Source organism: Ochlerotatus camptorhynchus, unplaced genomic scaffold (genome assembly GCF_037179485.1).
Source record: "Ochlerotatus camptorhynchus isolate MF236.1 unplaced genomic scaffold, CSIRO-AGI_Acam_v1.1 ptg000422l, whole genome shotgun sequence".
In the NCBI taxonomy this organism is placed as follows: domain Eukaryota; kingdom Metazoa; phylum Arthropoda; class Insecta; order Diptera; family Culicidae; genus Ochlerotatus; species Ochlerotatus camptorhynchus.
In genome coordinates this window covers 235758-249790 of record NW_027040908.1, presented here as the reverse complement: position 1 = coordinate 249790, position 14033 = coordinate 235758, and the positions used below count along the sequence as shown (strand labels likewise).

The window sequence follows — 14033 nt, the reverse complement described above, 5'->3', positions numbered from 1 at the left end:
ATCTCTCAATCTATGAAATATACACGAAAACTATGTTGGAACGAAACTTCTAGAACAATATGAGGAACATTATGCCGTACACTACACATTTTTATATCATATGGGTGGAAAATTCGTAGAACAAATACTTTAAAATTCTTCACTTTTTAAGATATCTTCGAGCATGAAACTAAGTCAAACTTCAATAAAATCACTTCGAATAGTCAACCTTTGGTTACAAAGTTGGTAGATAACACATTAAGCTTTGCTATGAAAGTTGTTACAGCAGCTTTCGTTGTTTCAGTCTCGAGATACAAATATTATAAGCCGTAAATTACCTTGAAAACATAAAATTAACTAGAAGCACCTCTAAATCAACACCGATTTTGCTGAAAATTTGCACAAAAGTTCAAATTAACATGACGAACAGTAATCACGGTTGACCCGTTACATTCCGAACATTTCGTTTAAAATGAACAGGTCTAATGTATGTACATCTAGGGGCACGCAATAGCCTTTAACTCCAACGCAGCCAACGGCTGTAATTAAACTAATTCCATTAACTATTGTTTCAATTACATTAATTACACAATGTAGATCATTAACTACTTTTAACTCCATTAATTACAGTCGAAATTTCGTAATTAAAGTACATAAATTATGAATAGCTTTGAGTGGGTTGGTTTACAATCTGGGGTGGGTAATCGATAAAAGAACAAGGGATCATTTTAGGCGTATTTCGACAACTCTTACACCAGTAACTGAGGGTTTAAAACGGGTAGCGGTGAATTTCGACAAAAACATTACCAAACCATTGATTTCAAAGTTTAGAAGTTTTGGCCTAGATTTAGTGTTCAGCAGTAGGATAAATCAGCTGAAGTCACTTTTACGATCAACTAAAGATTCAATAAATGTCTTAGGGAAAGCCGGAGCCTACAAAATCTCTTTGCAGATTGCAATAAAATCTACATTGGTCAGACGAAAAGGACTTGGGAAACAAGGTTTAAGGAACCCAGACAACCAGAAGTCATATAACAATGTGCAGACATTATCGTAAATTGCTACAGTTGAAGTCAAAATCGCATATAAGAACGGCATGCATCGCATTATTTTTAAGTTAAATCGTTTAGAATGCAAATTTCCGACCAATATGCGATGATCCATTTTTTCGTCGTACTGTATCACAAATCAAATCGGATTACATCGTATGACTTTTCAAAGTGAATTTGTTATTACAGATTAAATCGTATATGATGTTAAATCAACCCGTTTAAAATTAAATAAAAATTTGCATGTATATGGCTTCCACTTTTGTACGTATAAGCCATTTCTTTGCATTCTATACGATTTGTTTGTTTGTATATATGTTTGTATATCACGAAAACAACTTTGAAGTTACGTGCATTCTGGTTGTCTGGGAACACATCGCAGAGGTAAAAAAGGCTAACAAAGAGATGGATAAAGGACTTCATTATGAATTTAAATCCAAGGGTGCAGAACATATCGTTACAAAGGGGCACAATTTGACTAAGCAAACTGCGGACTGTAGACGTAGCTGAAAGTCTAGAAATATTTAAACATAATCCATCAACATTGCTTATCAAGGAGATCAAGGAAACGTATACTCGAGACTCTTTAGCATGCTACCTAAAACAACACATCGTAGCGTGTATCTACCTGTTGGAGACTGAATTTAGGTACCTGTTTAGGTAAATTTTGACATGGCAGTGGATACCTGCTGATTTTTAGTACCTATTGATTAGTATATAACTCGTAGATAAAAGATGGATTCTTCAGTGGTGTTGAGTACTTGGCACTGATGAAGTCTGCAAGTAGTAGACGAAATACGCGTATCTGTCAAAAGATAAGCAATTATAACGGAATTTAAAGGACATAAACCAACCCACTCAAAGCTCTTCATAAAGGGATTCCGTTAAGAGGTTCGACAAATTTAAAGGATTACATAAATTACATTTCCAATACTTTTAATTACGGATAGATAATTTTAATTACCGTCAGTACTACTTCAAAACGCATTAATTACTTTAAGTACTTTTGATTGCATTTTAACTTCAACGTACCGGTTCTTTGTATTGCGTGCCCCTCGATGTACATACATTTTATGATCTCAGAAAATGTTGCCCTCCAAAGGGTGCACCGCACGCACAAAATTCATTCTCAAAATTTGAGTTTTTGTCCGATTATCATCAAATTTTCAGGGAGTAAAAAGAAACAATTAATGTTAGTTTTGGCTGCATTAATTTTCACCTTTATATCCGAATGTGCGAATGGCCTTGGCCTTGAACCTGTAACCCCAACCATAGGGTTCTACACGACCTCACAATCGACAGTTTTTTTTGCATATTAGCCCATGCTTTCTTCATTTCTTCTACATTTTCACCACTTTAGGTCGTTTTAGAAGGTGCTCCTTCATAATGGCCCAGTATTTTTTTCTATTGGGCGCAGTTCCTGAGTGTCTAGGGGGTTCAGATCTTTCGGCACGAAATCGACATCATTCGCCTTATACCACTCTAGTACGTCCTTCGTGTAGTGACATGATGCCAAATCCGGCCAGAAGATCGTCAGACCGTTATGAGCCTTCAGGAGAGGGAGAAGCTGTTTTTGGAGACACTCTTCCAATACACTGGAGTCGCTTTTTACGCGGGGATACGTACCGCGTAAAAAAAACGCGGTAATTGCGAAATCCGCATAAATTCCGAAATCCACGTAAAAAACCGGGGTAAAAAATGATGCTTGCGGTAACGAAAAGTGTACTCCGCTTTCCGCAAGTACAAAGCGCTTGCCAAATTTAAGAACTTCTTGGTTCAACATTTTCTGTGTCCGGAGGTTCTCGGGAACATCACACTTATCCTTGGCAGTCACATAAGTCTTGCTCACATGCAACTTTTTAGCCACATTTCGAACTAAGGCGTTCGGATTCCGTTTAAAGGCCCCAACCACGCATTTGTGATCATTCTCGTTGACCTTACAGATTTTTTTGATCTTCGCTTCCGATCAACAATCAGACGTTCTTCGAACCGTTGTATAATATCACACACCGTAGAATTCGCGATTCCACGATGCGACAGATCCTTATTTTCAAAGTACTCGTGCAAAACTTTTTCGCGCACGCACTGTTCTTTCGTCGCCATTTCGAAATTTTTTGCGCACCTGATGAAATCAACTCACAGAGTGTAAACAATACACATTAAACTATATCTGCGCAAATTTTTAATTAATTTTACCCAACGAATGAAAAGTTAAAGCAATTTGAGTGTGTGCGGATTTTGAACGGTACACCCTTGTGCTCATGATAGCTTGCAATTTAAAAAAAATGCGGATCTCTAGGTCTACTTTCAGAAATTGACAATTTTTCTGGTAATTCCAGATATCCAGAGAATCATTTTTTAGTCACCCGGTAGCAGTATCGATACCCGAGCAAAGTCGGTTAACAAAATGAAAGCAAATCGATATTAAAGTGTGCAGTTCCTATCATAATGAAAACTCATTTTGATTTCGAATGTTGCGACATAAGTCTGATATCATATTGTGCTTTCATTATGCAGTCAAGACTTTTCAAATGAAAGCAACTTAAGTTGAAGTTCTGCTGTTTACGTCTTGTTTAAAATTTAATTGAAAATCATCTGTCGTTGAACTAATGATTATTGTTTATTTGATTTGTTTAACACATTTTAAGTCATTCGTGACTTGCCCGGGGTGAGATTGGAACCGAAGTCTTTCAGCTTGAGAAACATGAATGGTAACCATTTACTCCAAGCCCGTATTCAGTTAAACATTATGAATGCAAAATCAGTAATCAAATTGATTTCATTGAAAGCAGGATTAGTTTTCCGTTTGCTTCAACAGTGTAAAATTTTGTTCTCATTTTTGCTGTGTTAACCGTTAAGTCAACCAAAATGAGATCAACTGGAGTATTCAAAATAAGTTACATCATAACAGCAAATTTTGATTTCAATTTGATCTTCAGCTTTGCTCGGGTATGGTGCTTGCATATTTTCTCTATGCTTATGATTGTATGAAATTTAGGAAAAAAATTCAGGATCTCAAGGTGATTGCATATTTCCTCTATGCTCATGGTTGTACGTAATTTAGAGAAAATCGCGGATCTCCAAGTCTATTTTTGGGAATTGACCAATTTCCCGGTGAATCTGAATTTCCACAGAGCGACCGCTCACGGCTTTACCATTTCCGACTGACCAACCACAGGTCCAATCGGTTCCGTTCCAAAGTAGATAGTCATATCTTTCAAATAGTGGCGCAATCTTAAAATTTGGTTACAAAATTGTCGAGAACCAGTCATGTCAACATGAATCGACACGTATTTTGCTCGGGACTTTTTCGGGTTTTCCCATTCCGGTTGGCTAATTACAGGTTCAATCGGATTTCTACAAATTCCAAATGAAAGTAGATAGCCATATATGATATACCTTTTGAATGGTGGCCGAATCACAACGATTTATCGTCGCATTGCCGAGAACCAGCCCAGTAAACATGCATCGACACGCATTTAGCAGGGGTTTTTTTCAGTTAATATCAAATACCAAGTAAAGATCATTTGTAAAATCGACAACCTTTCTTTAGGGCAGTGTATCGTTCAGGGTAACGGCGTAGGATTAGTGACTAAGGCAAAAATCATAGAGCCGGCAAATGACCTTCAATGGTTATTCTCTTTCTTTTGAACTATTCTTTTTTATTTGTTGAAGAAAGAGAAATGAAATTAGGAATTAATGACTGCCATTAATTTTAATGCCGAAATTAGAATTGAATATTTCCTTTCATCCTAAGTCATGTTATGTATGTAATGCATAGTTAATCTGCAATTATTAAAATAATTGCTTTAATTTGACTAAACAGAACTGCTCATGTTTCAAAGAAAGGCAAACATATATCTGTATTTAGTGATGGATCGCTCTTTTGGGGCTTTTTCATTACTAAATCATGGCTCACTAAGTACACACTAAGTATTTTTTACAGTGTACTGTAATTTTTTACCGAATATGGAACAACTGAATATTCGGTAATCAATTCGGTAATATTTTTTAAATTTTCTTCGCTTGTGGGCCGTCAACATTTACTGACCTGGACTGTAAATTTTACTGAAAGATCGGTAAAGTTTACCATAGCGGTCAGTATAATTTTTACCAAGTCTTCTGTACTTTATTTTCAGAATAAATCATAAACATTGTAATTTTTATTGATTAATTGACTGTTTCTTTCTTTCACCAAACCAAAATATTCATCCCTTTTAACCATACATTTTTGAAGAGGCATTTTCATCTTGCGTTCGTACAGAAAATGTTTAAAAAAAAATAAGTGAACGAGGTTATTGACTCAAAAGCAAACCGTGCTAAAATGAAATTTCTGCGGTAGATGAAAACTAATTATATTTTCGGCATAAATTGCACGGAATCTAGTGAAAAGTAAAGTACTTACGTTTCACAACAACTCGAGAACAGTAGGCCGTGGAGTTTTAACTTCTTTAGAAGAGTTGTTTATTTTATCAAGATAAACAACTTTGCCTAAGTCGTCAATTCTTCAAAACACCATTTCAATGTATTAAAAAAGTTATAGAAATGCTCCACTAAAATGCTGAAATCTCAAAAACACCAAAATATACCTCTCTTAAATTTTGATATTTTGTTTATCGAGTATTGCTTAATTTTTGCTGAAAATGTCAGGTTGCGATTTTTGCGCTTTGGGAGATATTAAAGTTCAAAAATTGTTGTTTTTATCGGTTTTTTAACAATATTTTTTTAAGTTTGAAACTTAAACCAGCATGTTTATTAACAAAAGTTATTTATTTAATGCATTTGCATAAGAGAAAAATATAACATTATATGATTGTCAGCAAAAAACCGAAACAGAAAGAAAAAACCATATTTTTGACATTTTTTTTCTTTAACTCCATATAACTCGAAAACAGTAGGCTGTGGAAATTTTACGTCTTGAAAAGAGTTATTCATTTTGTCAAGTCAAACAACTTTTCCCAAGCCATCAAGTCTCCAAAACGTCAGAGAAAGAAGTTAGATTGTGGCGCCATCTTTGCGGAAGAGTTTTGAACTATTTGTTTATGTCAATAGATGGTCCTTATTATGATAAGAAACTTTACCCAAGACACCAAGTCGCGGAAAAGCTTCGTTTCAGATTTATTAATTTTCTTCCGCTAGATTGCATATCTGGTCCAGTGTGCAATAACAATAGGAGCGTAGAAAAAAAAATCGTGCGCAGTCACCTGGAAAATTCTGGAAAGTGATGAATTTTCCTAGAAATACCGTATGACGCGTGCTCAAAACGCACAGGAAACCCCTGACGACGAATCGGAAGTCTCAAAGTAAACGCCGGAGTGGAACTGCCAACCGTCAGCTCCATGGAAAGGTCGTGAGGTCCATCAGAAGCAACCCAAGTATGACCGGACGTGATTTGAGTAAAACAAATTATGCCGCCCGTGGTACAGTGCAGCGAATTCGCTACCACGAAGGCTTGCAGGCATAGTAACCAACCAAATCGATCACTCAATCAGAATACCATAGCTAGAACCCGTGCTCGAAAGCTATATGACAACCCGCTGACCGGTGGGTGCATACTTATGGATGATGAAACCTATTTAAAGGCTGACTTCGGACAGCTTTCAGGACCAAAATTTTACAAGGCGAAGGCTCGAGGAGGTCCCTGGCAGATTGAAATTAGCTGGGAATTTGCAGCTGCGGCTTCGTCATTGACAAAATGTTCGGAGGTTTACAAAACCGAATGTCTCCAGAAGCGAAACCCTGCATCCAGTCACGTGATGGTACGGTGTCAATTTGACCGGATCTTGCGAGTTGTCACTACAGCCGGGAATACAACAATGGTACAATGACAACGGAGTCCAGTTTGTTCCGAAAACCTTCAACCGCCCAATTCTCCTCAGCTCAGGCACATTGAAAACTACAGGGCAATTATGAAGTAAAAGTAACAGTCATAAAAACGGTAGCTCAGATGAAAAATTTTGTGTAAATAATTTCCGTCTGTTCAACTATAGTCTCCTTCGACCCCATCGCGAGTGATCCACCTGGAGTGTTTGCATCTGTGCTGATTTGCTAACGCTAGTATAGTAGCCAACTAGCACATGCTGGTAGACGCAGATGCCCTGCTTACATTATGCTGGCTACTTTTTTGCACAGTGCTGGTACACTAGCGCTAGCTAATCCACATAGATGTAAACACCACATTAACCACTGGCTCCTGTTTGCTGCAGGACCCAGTGCCACGCCGTCCGAAGCGGTAATGAGCATAGGCATAGGTGTTCAAAACCTAACACTATTTCACCATACATATTGTTTAATTTGCACCCCAGTATAGTCGACAAAGACGTAGTTCTACATCAAAAGTAATGAAAAAGTCACAAAAGAGCGATCCATTCTTGTCTGTCTTTTTTTTGAAGAGGACAGCAAATTGAGCAACCTTCTTCAAGATAAAACCCCGAAACTTAAGGCTTCGAGTTAATGCTTTGATAAATACCACGTTATGAATTTTTACCAAAAACGCAGAAACTTTTTTAAAGCATCTACACGAGCCGCGTTATTCCAATACTATCAATGCATTGACTTAAGAATAACGAAACGATATGCCTGCTACTGTTTCTCATTGTTTAACATCAATTACATCAACATCAAGAGATCCTAAGTGAAAAATGGGAAAATAGCTGCTACATGGTCACTTAGCTACGTCATTTATGCATCTTAGTTTTGAAAAATATTATGCAAAAATCAATATAAACGGAAACAAATTTTAATCCTATTTTGTTTTTCTGGAGAATGGTTCAATCTGGGGATTTTTTAGGAGAATGGTGCATTCTGGGCATCGGCTTTCGGGGAAATGTCACACAATCATTTGGTTAGAACTCATTCGAATTTTCCGCTGAATTTGGTATCATTAGTGAAGATCAGTGATGACATGATCATTAGAAAATTGATATTTTCCGCTCTCATACGCTCTAATGCTTGATATTGATATTACAAGCTCCTAAAAGCGAACCCCCACACGTATCAATATATTGACGCGAAGGGGAATTATTGATAATAATATTGATGATGTGAATACAGAAATATTGTCAATACCGATGTATTGACGTCAATATTGAATGTATTGACAATACGATTATTGTCAATAAAAGCAATCGTGTAGGGTCCACTTTTGATATTACGAGACTATTCACAACGTGTAAAGTTGAAGCCTCGATTGAAACTGAAGCAAACCCCACACGCATCAATATATTGACGCGAAGGGGAATTATTGACTATAATATTGATGATGTGAATTCAGAAATATTGTCAATCTCGATATATTGACGTCAATATAGCATGTATTGACAATACGATTATTGTCAATAAAAGCAATCGTGTAGGGTTCACTTGAGAGTTGAATCGACGCAAAAATAATTCTGTTCCAACTCGTTTTCTTAGAAAGAGAAGGTATAATAATGCAATCTCTTTTTTCTCTTCACCGATGTCTGTCAGACACGAAGCGACTGCTGCTAGCCGTTGTGGAAGTTGCGTTGCGGTTGCGTTCGGCTGTAAAGCAAACATCACGAAACTCAATCTCACCACAGTTTGGAGAGATTTACAACTGGTGAGTTTTGTAAGCTTGATATTCCGAGCTGTGGCATCACAGCTTGCAATATCAATCGCAATTGTGATCTTTTTGATTTTTGTCTTCGAAAATCAAGCGTGATCTTGGGCTGTGGTGAGATTTGATTTTTTTTTTATTTTTTTTTCAACACTGGTGAAGATTTTCTTATGGTGAACAAACGTGTGTCCACACGTGCCCACTTTCCCCTAAATTGTGACTGCCTTGTAAAAAATAATTTAAAAATTAATTACATCATAGGAATACTTACCGTATTGAAAGTTCTCCATTCAGCTGCTTATCTGTAGCGCGAAGTAACATTTCCAAAGATTCTATAGTGTACGCACACGATAACCATGTAACAAGATACTCCTCGAAATTTCTGGATGTTGACGGGAATGGAGCAACATCATGTACAGCAGTACAAAACTTGTTTATGTATTCTTCAATTGATTCACTCACTAGAGACTTTGTATTGTAGTCATCGTTATTTACATTAATACCGAAAGTTGCAGACAGTTTCGGTAGAATCATTTCTTCATATACCTGTCGAGTCAGGTTAGCTTGTTCTTCGGACTCGTCAGATTCTTGTTGCGCTTCCATTTGATTGTTGTTGGCGCTCCTGAGTGCGGTAGAAAATTCCTCCATCATCATATTCCAATTTTGGAAATTTATTGCATCGGGTAAAGCATTGATTGAACTATTACTTTCATTGAAGGTTCCGAGTGCCGGCAGCAAAGGCAGCAAAGCATTGCTAAGGAATCGACAAAGTGGGCACAGGAATTCTCGTTTATCTATATCGAAAAGTACCGGTGTTCGGTTACGGTACGGACGACGGTTTTCTTTGATCATTTCATTGCTGAAGTATTTTTCAAAGCACGAAGCATGCATAACATGTCCACACGTGCTCACATGTGGCGATGGATGGATGCTTGTTTCCAAATACTTGAGCTGTCCATGATCATCTGTTTGTTGATACCGAGAAAGAACACTTGATTTCTGTACAAATGCAGCATAGACCATGCACTCATCATTTTTGGTAACCGATGATTCTTCCGAACAAAGAATACACCGATACCGTGCATCTTCAAAACGTTGAGTTTTCCTACTTATGCCAAAACATGCTTGTTCTCCGTTTTTCTCAGTCAATGCTTGCCAATCCATGCTGCTACATCCTGCAGCCTTATCGTCATCGATATTATTTTCAAAGAGTTCAGCATTTGATGTCATAAAATTTTTCTGGGCGTTCTGCATCTGTGCCAGTATTTGAGCACGTCTTTTGGCTGCCATTTTAGCCCTTTCTTCCTTTTCCAATCGTTCTGCTTCTATCTGTGTCACCGAAGATGCATGAAGCGGGTCGTTGGTTGAAAGGTCTTCGTCCATTTTTTTATCTTGAAACTTCAGCATTACATCTTTGTATTTCTGTATGACCCATAACAGAAGATCTCGTTGCGATTCAACCTAAAATAAAATGATATCACTAAATATTAAACACAGAAAAATAGTCATCTTCATACTCTGGCATTATTCACCAATTCCTCTAACATTGGAAGAAGATTCATCTTGTTGGATCGCTCGATAAATTTCAGAAAAGGATAGTGTCCCGATTCCTCTTCTTGGATAGCATAACCAACTAAATGTAGCGTCTATATAATATAATTAATAAAATTACCAAGTAATTTTACTTGATATACCAAAACAATTACCTTCTGAACATGACTTTCCGAAAAAGTAATAGCTTTAAGATCAAGAGCCCTTCTTAGTACTGTATTTATAATAAGAAGCATTACGTCGCATTGCAGTAGATTTGCTATCATACTAGAACGAAATAAGATAAAACATATTAAATTAAAACCTTATACAGTCAACTCTTTACAACTTAGTTAGTTAGTTATCTTTAGTAAGGAGACTTTCAGCCGAACGCTGGTTCGTCTCCGGCAATTTTACACTTGATATTCTTTAACTTGAAGCATTCAGCTGTCCCTTCATTTTTCCATGGAGAATACTATCAGCCAATAGTTCGTATGAATAAAAGCGTTTACTTTATTTTCCCGTAAGAAAAGCACGGGAAAGTTATGTAAACTCTTTTTATTCATACGGCACAATGCCTTCTTTGGTCGATGTGTTATTTTGATTCTATAATTCGATATGTCAAAGACAGAGCATCTGAATTTTGTTTTTTTATTGTATCAAGCTGGAACTGCGTGACAGTTCAGTTTTCAAAACATGACCCATGTAAGTAAATTTTACTTCTATCTTTCGACAATACTACAGAAGGACTAGCCTATGTTGGCAGTTTGAACACTGGATTCTGTTTGTATTGTTTAAATATAGTTTTGGAAAAAATGCTGTGACATGAGTACGTGTTAACGAGGCAAAAGATACTTCCGCGTAGTAATTCAATTGAATTGTGGATCCCGTAAGCTCCGTAGACCACGTTAAATCCGACAGTCGCGAAAAGTTGAAAATGCACTTGACAAAATAGAATAAACTTATTAACGAATCAAAGGAAACTGAGCGAGTTCTGAACACCGCGCGAAACTGCAGTTCAGCGAGTTAATGGAGCTAATGGGTCAAGTCTTAAAAACTAAGCTGTCACGCAACTCCGCTTGATACCCAATAAAAAAAATAAAATAAAAAGTTTTTGAAACTTTGGGAGTTTCTCCCTCCCCTTGACTAGGTTTTGCACCTTGCTGTTGGTGGGCGGGCTTAATTTCATGCTTTATAGTGGAGTGTTGGAGACGGTAGGTTTATGGTCGGCGTTGTTGGCTCATGCCGCGATAGAATGGCGTCATGGGCAAGCAATGGGTATTACTAAGCTTCCCCTCTCTGATAAACCACTGCATGAGAGAACCAAAGATCTAGTCTAGCAGTGATAGTATCACACTTGTTACTCCTTTAATTGAGAGCCGCGTCGTAGTCACTTCCGTATAGGCACTGACGTTGGGTGTGATACTGGCGGGTTTTGCGGCAAATCACTCTTATTTTATTTATTTTTACGCAGATAGATTTATTTGGGTTTGCAAGGAAATTATACTATTGAAATATTTCAGAAAGTGCCCAACGGTGCTCCTTCTATTTGCGTGACAAGCTTCATTGTTATTTTCATTAAAGTATTACTCAGGAAACAAAGTTAAACATCATTTTTGTACATGGTATTGTAACTAATCTTACATGTGCTTCATTTTGATTTGGGATAAGTGTTTGAACTATGGCTCGAGATTTCAACTGTGGCGTGCTTCTATTGTGACATACCCATACGTATTTTTGTGGTGCGACATAGTGGAAGCGTGTAAGCATAGTTGGAGCATATACCCTATATAATTTAAAAATCAGCTAGGAAACTAACTTCAAAATGAAGCATTTTAGTCACATGAAGGTGTTACCTGGGTCGAACTAAGATATAATAAATAGGTATAGGCTTAAATCAAGAGTACTTTTTTTTTTCCTTTGGTTTGTTTTTTCCGTCGATTTTGCTTTCCGTGCTGAGCACCAATGCTACCGACGTGCCAGGAAGGCAGCTCCCACACCTGGACCCTACCTATCGACCCATCAACTCATGAACCGGGGACCAACGGCTTTACTTCCCATCCGAAGGAAGGCGTGATCAGAGATGTTATGCCTCAGAACATCCCGGCGGCGCCGACTGGGATTGAACCCAGGCCTGCTGGGGTGAGAGGTAATCACGCTTACTACTACACCACCGGCGCCGTTGTAATCAAAAGTACTTGAAACACGTTTAATTTTAGATTACAAGCACAAGTGCAGGTACTTAATAAAGCATGGGTTGTGATTGATTAGGTGAATTGGAGCTTTCAATAATTTATTAAATTAGACTAATGAGATATCATAATCATCAAATGAATTTAAATAAGAAACTTCAGAAAGTCTAATGACATTAAGTAGAACTTTAAAAAGAAAACGCAGGCAGACCAATAGCATTAAGCAGATTAACAAGGAGAGGAATAGTTTAGGAAATAAGTAAAAGTAGAGGTATGTGACAATTAATAGCTTTTAAACTTTTGGAGGTATTGTATTCCCCTGAGTTTGTTGTACTCGATTACTATATTATTCTCTCAATACGCGAAATCTCTTATATATGCGGTTAAAACATTTGAGTTAACTTATTTCTTAGTGTTCAAGTACTTACATTTTTAAACAGCAGTCAATGTTAATTTATGAACTAAACCATACGAAAAATCGATCTTTCCTTATGTGGTATTGATGCATGTTTAACATTTCGCGGCTGTCGGAATCAACGCGCCTACATCTACGGAGCTATCATGATAATTTTTATTTGTAAGATGCAAGAAGAGGTGGTAGAGTTTGTATATGACATATAAAATTTGTTAATTTTGCTTTCAGAAGGTCACAACTAGCGATTAGCTGTAACGATGAGCGAGCAATCAGCGATCATAAAATCGCTAGTTGTGACCTTCTGAAAGCAAAATTAACAAATTTTATATGTCATATACAAACTCTACCACCTCTTCTTGCATCTTACAAATAAAAATTATCATAATAGTATCTCATTGTTTCATAAGTACGAAAAATAGCATTTTAGCTGTAATGAGCAATTACAAGCCTGCATGCAGGTTTAAAAAACCTGTTTAAAATACTGAATTGCCTAGGCAGGAACAATGCAAAAACACTTATATATATATATATATATATATATATATATATATATATATATATATATATATATATATATATATATACACCCCTCACCATCCCTCTCCAAAGGGGGAGTTTGGTAAAGAGAGATGAAAAAACCGATTTGTACCTTCCTTAAAAATTGTCCTAGCTCGCTATTCTAATATCTATATGCAATCTTCACACTGCCGTACTCTAACGGAACTATCAACTCTATGCTTTCATCTACTCCATCTATTGTATAAACATTACCACTACAGTCTGTTATTTGAAATTAGCATCTTCAACTATGTAAATCGTTGACTTCACGTAGAAGTAATACTAAAACATATGGTCAAAGTATTACAAGTAGGCCCTTTTGAAAGCTCACTTTCGAATTTCAGAACCTAGAACTGAAAAAACTCGACGGTACTTCTATTTATGCTAAGAGATAAGCATTGCAAGTTCCTCCTACTTGAAGAATTATGCAATCGAACGGCTGGCTATGCCTCGCCCCCATCAGCAAAAAAAACTGGGGTTGTATAAACCGTTCTATAGCATAGTTTTCCAAGTAGGAGGGACTTTCATAGCTAATCTAAAAGCATAAATAGAGGTACCGTCTGATAGTTTCAGTGCTTGGAAAAGAAAACTGTAATCTGTGTTTCTTATCACCACAGAAACACCCCGTTCCCGTTTTCTTATGAAAAATAATGAATGTGCATTCACAAAACGCACGAAATTTAAAAAAAAACTATATTAAGATTTTTTTTTTAATTCAAACAATAGATTAAAGA

The 14033-nt window shown here is 36.9% G+C and overlaps 1 protein-coding gene across 2 annotated transcripts in view; it reads right to left on the bottom strand.

Moving 5' to 3' along the window:
• The window catches only part of Ubr1 (Ubr1 ubiquitin ligase), a 156138-nt gene that overhangs the window by 25013 nt on the left and 117092 nt on the right, over window positions 1-14033 (bottom strand). For both annotated transcript variants that reach the window (XM_065233846.1, XM_065233848.1), the window contains 3 exons: window positions 10311-10422; window positions 10122-10250; window positions 8876-10065 (listed from right to left, as the gene is read on the bottom strand). In XM_065233846.1, the coding sequence (XP_065089918.1) occupies window positions 8876-10065; window positions 10122-10250; window positions 10311-10422 (1431 nt within the window). The remainder of the gene's footprint in view (window positions 1-8875; window positions 10066-10121; window positions 10251-10310; window positions 10423-14033) is intronic.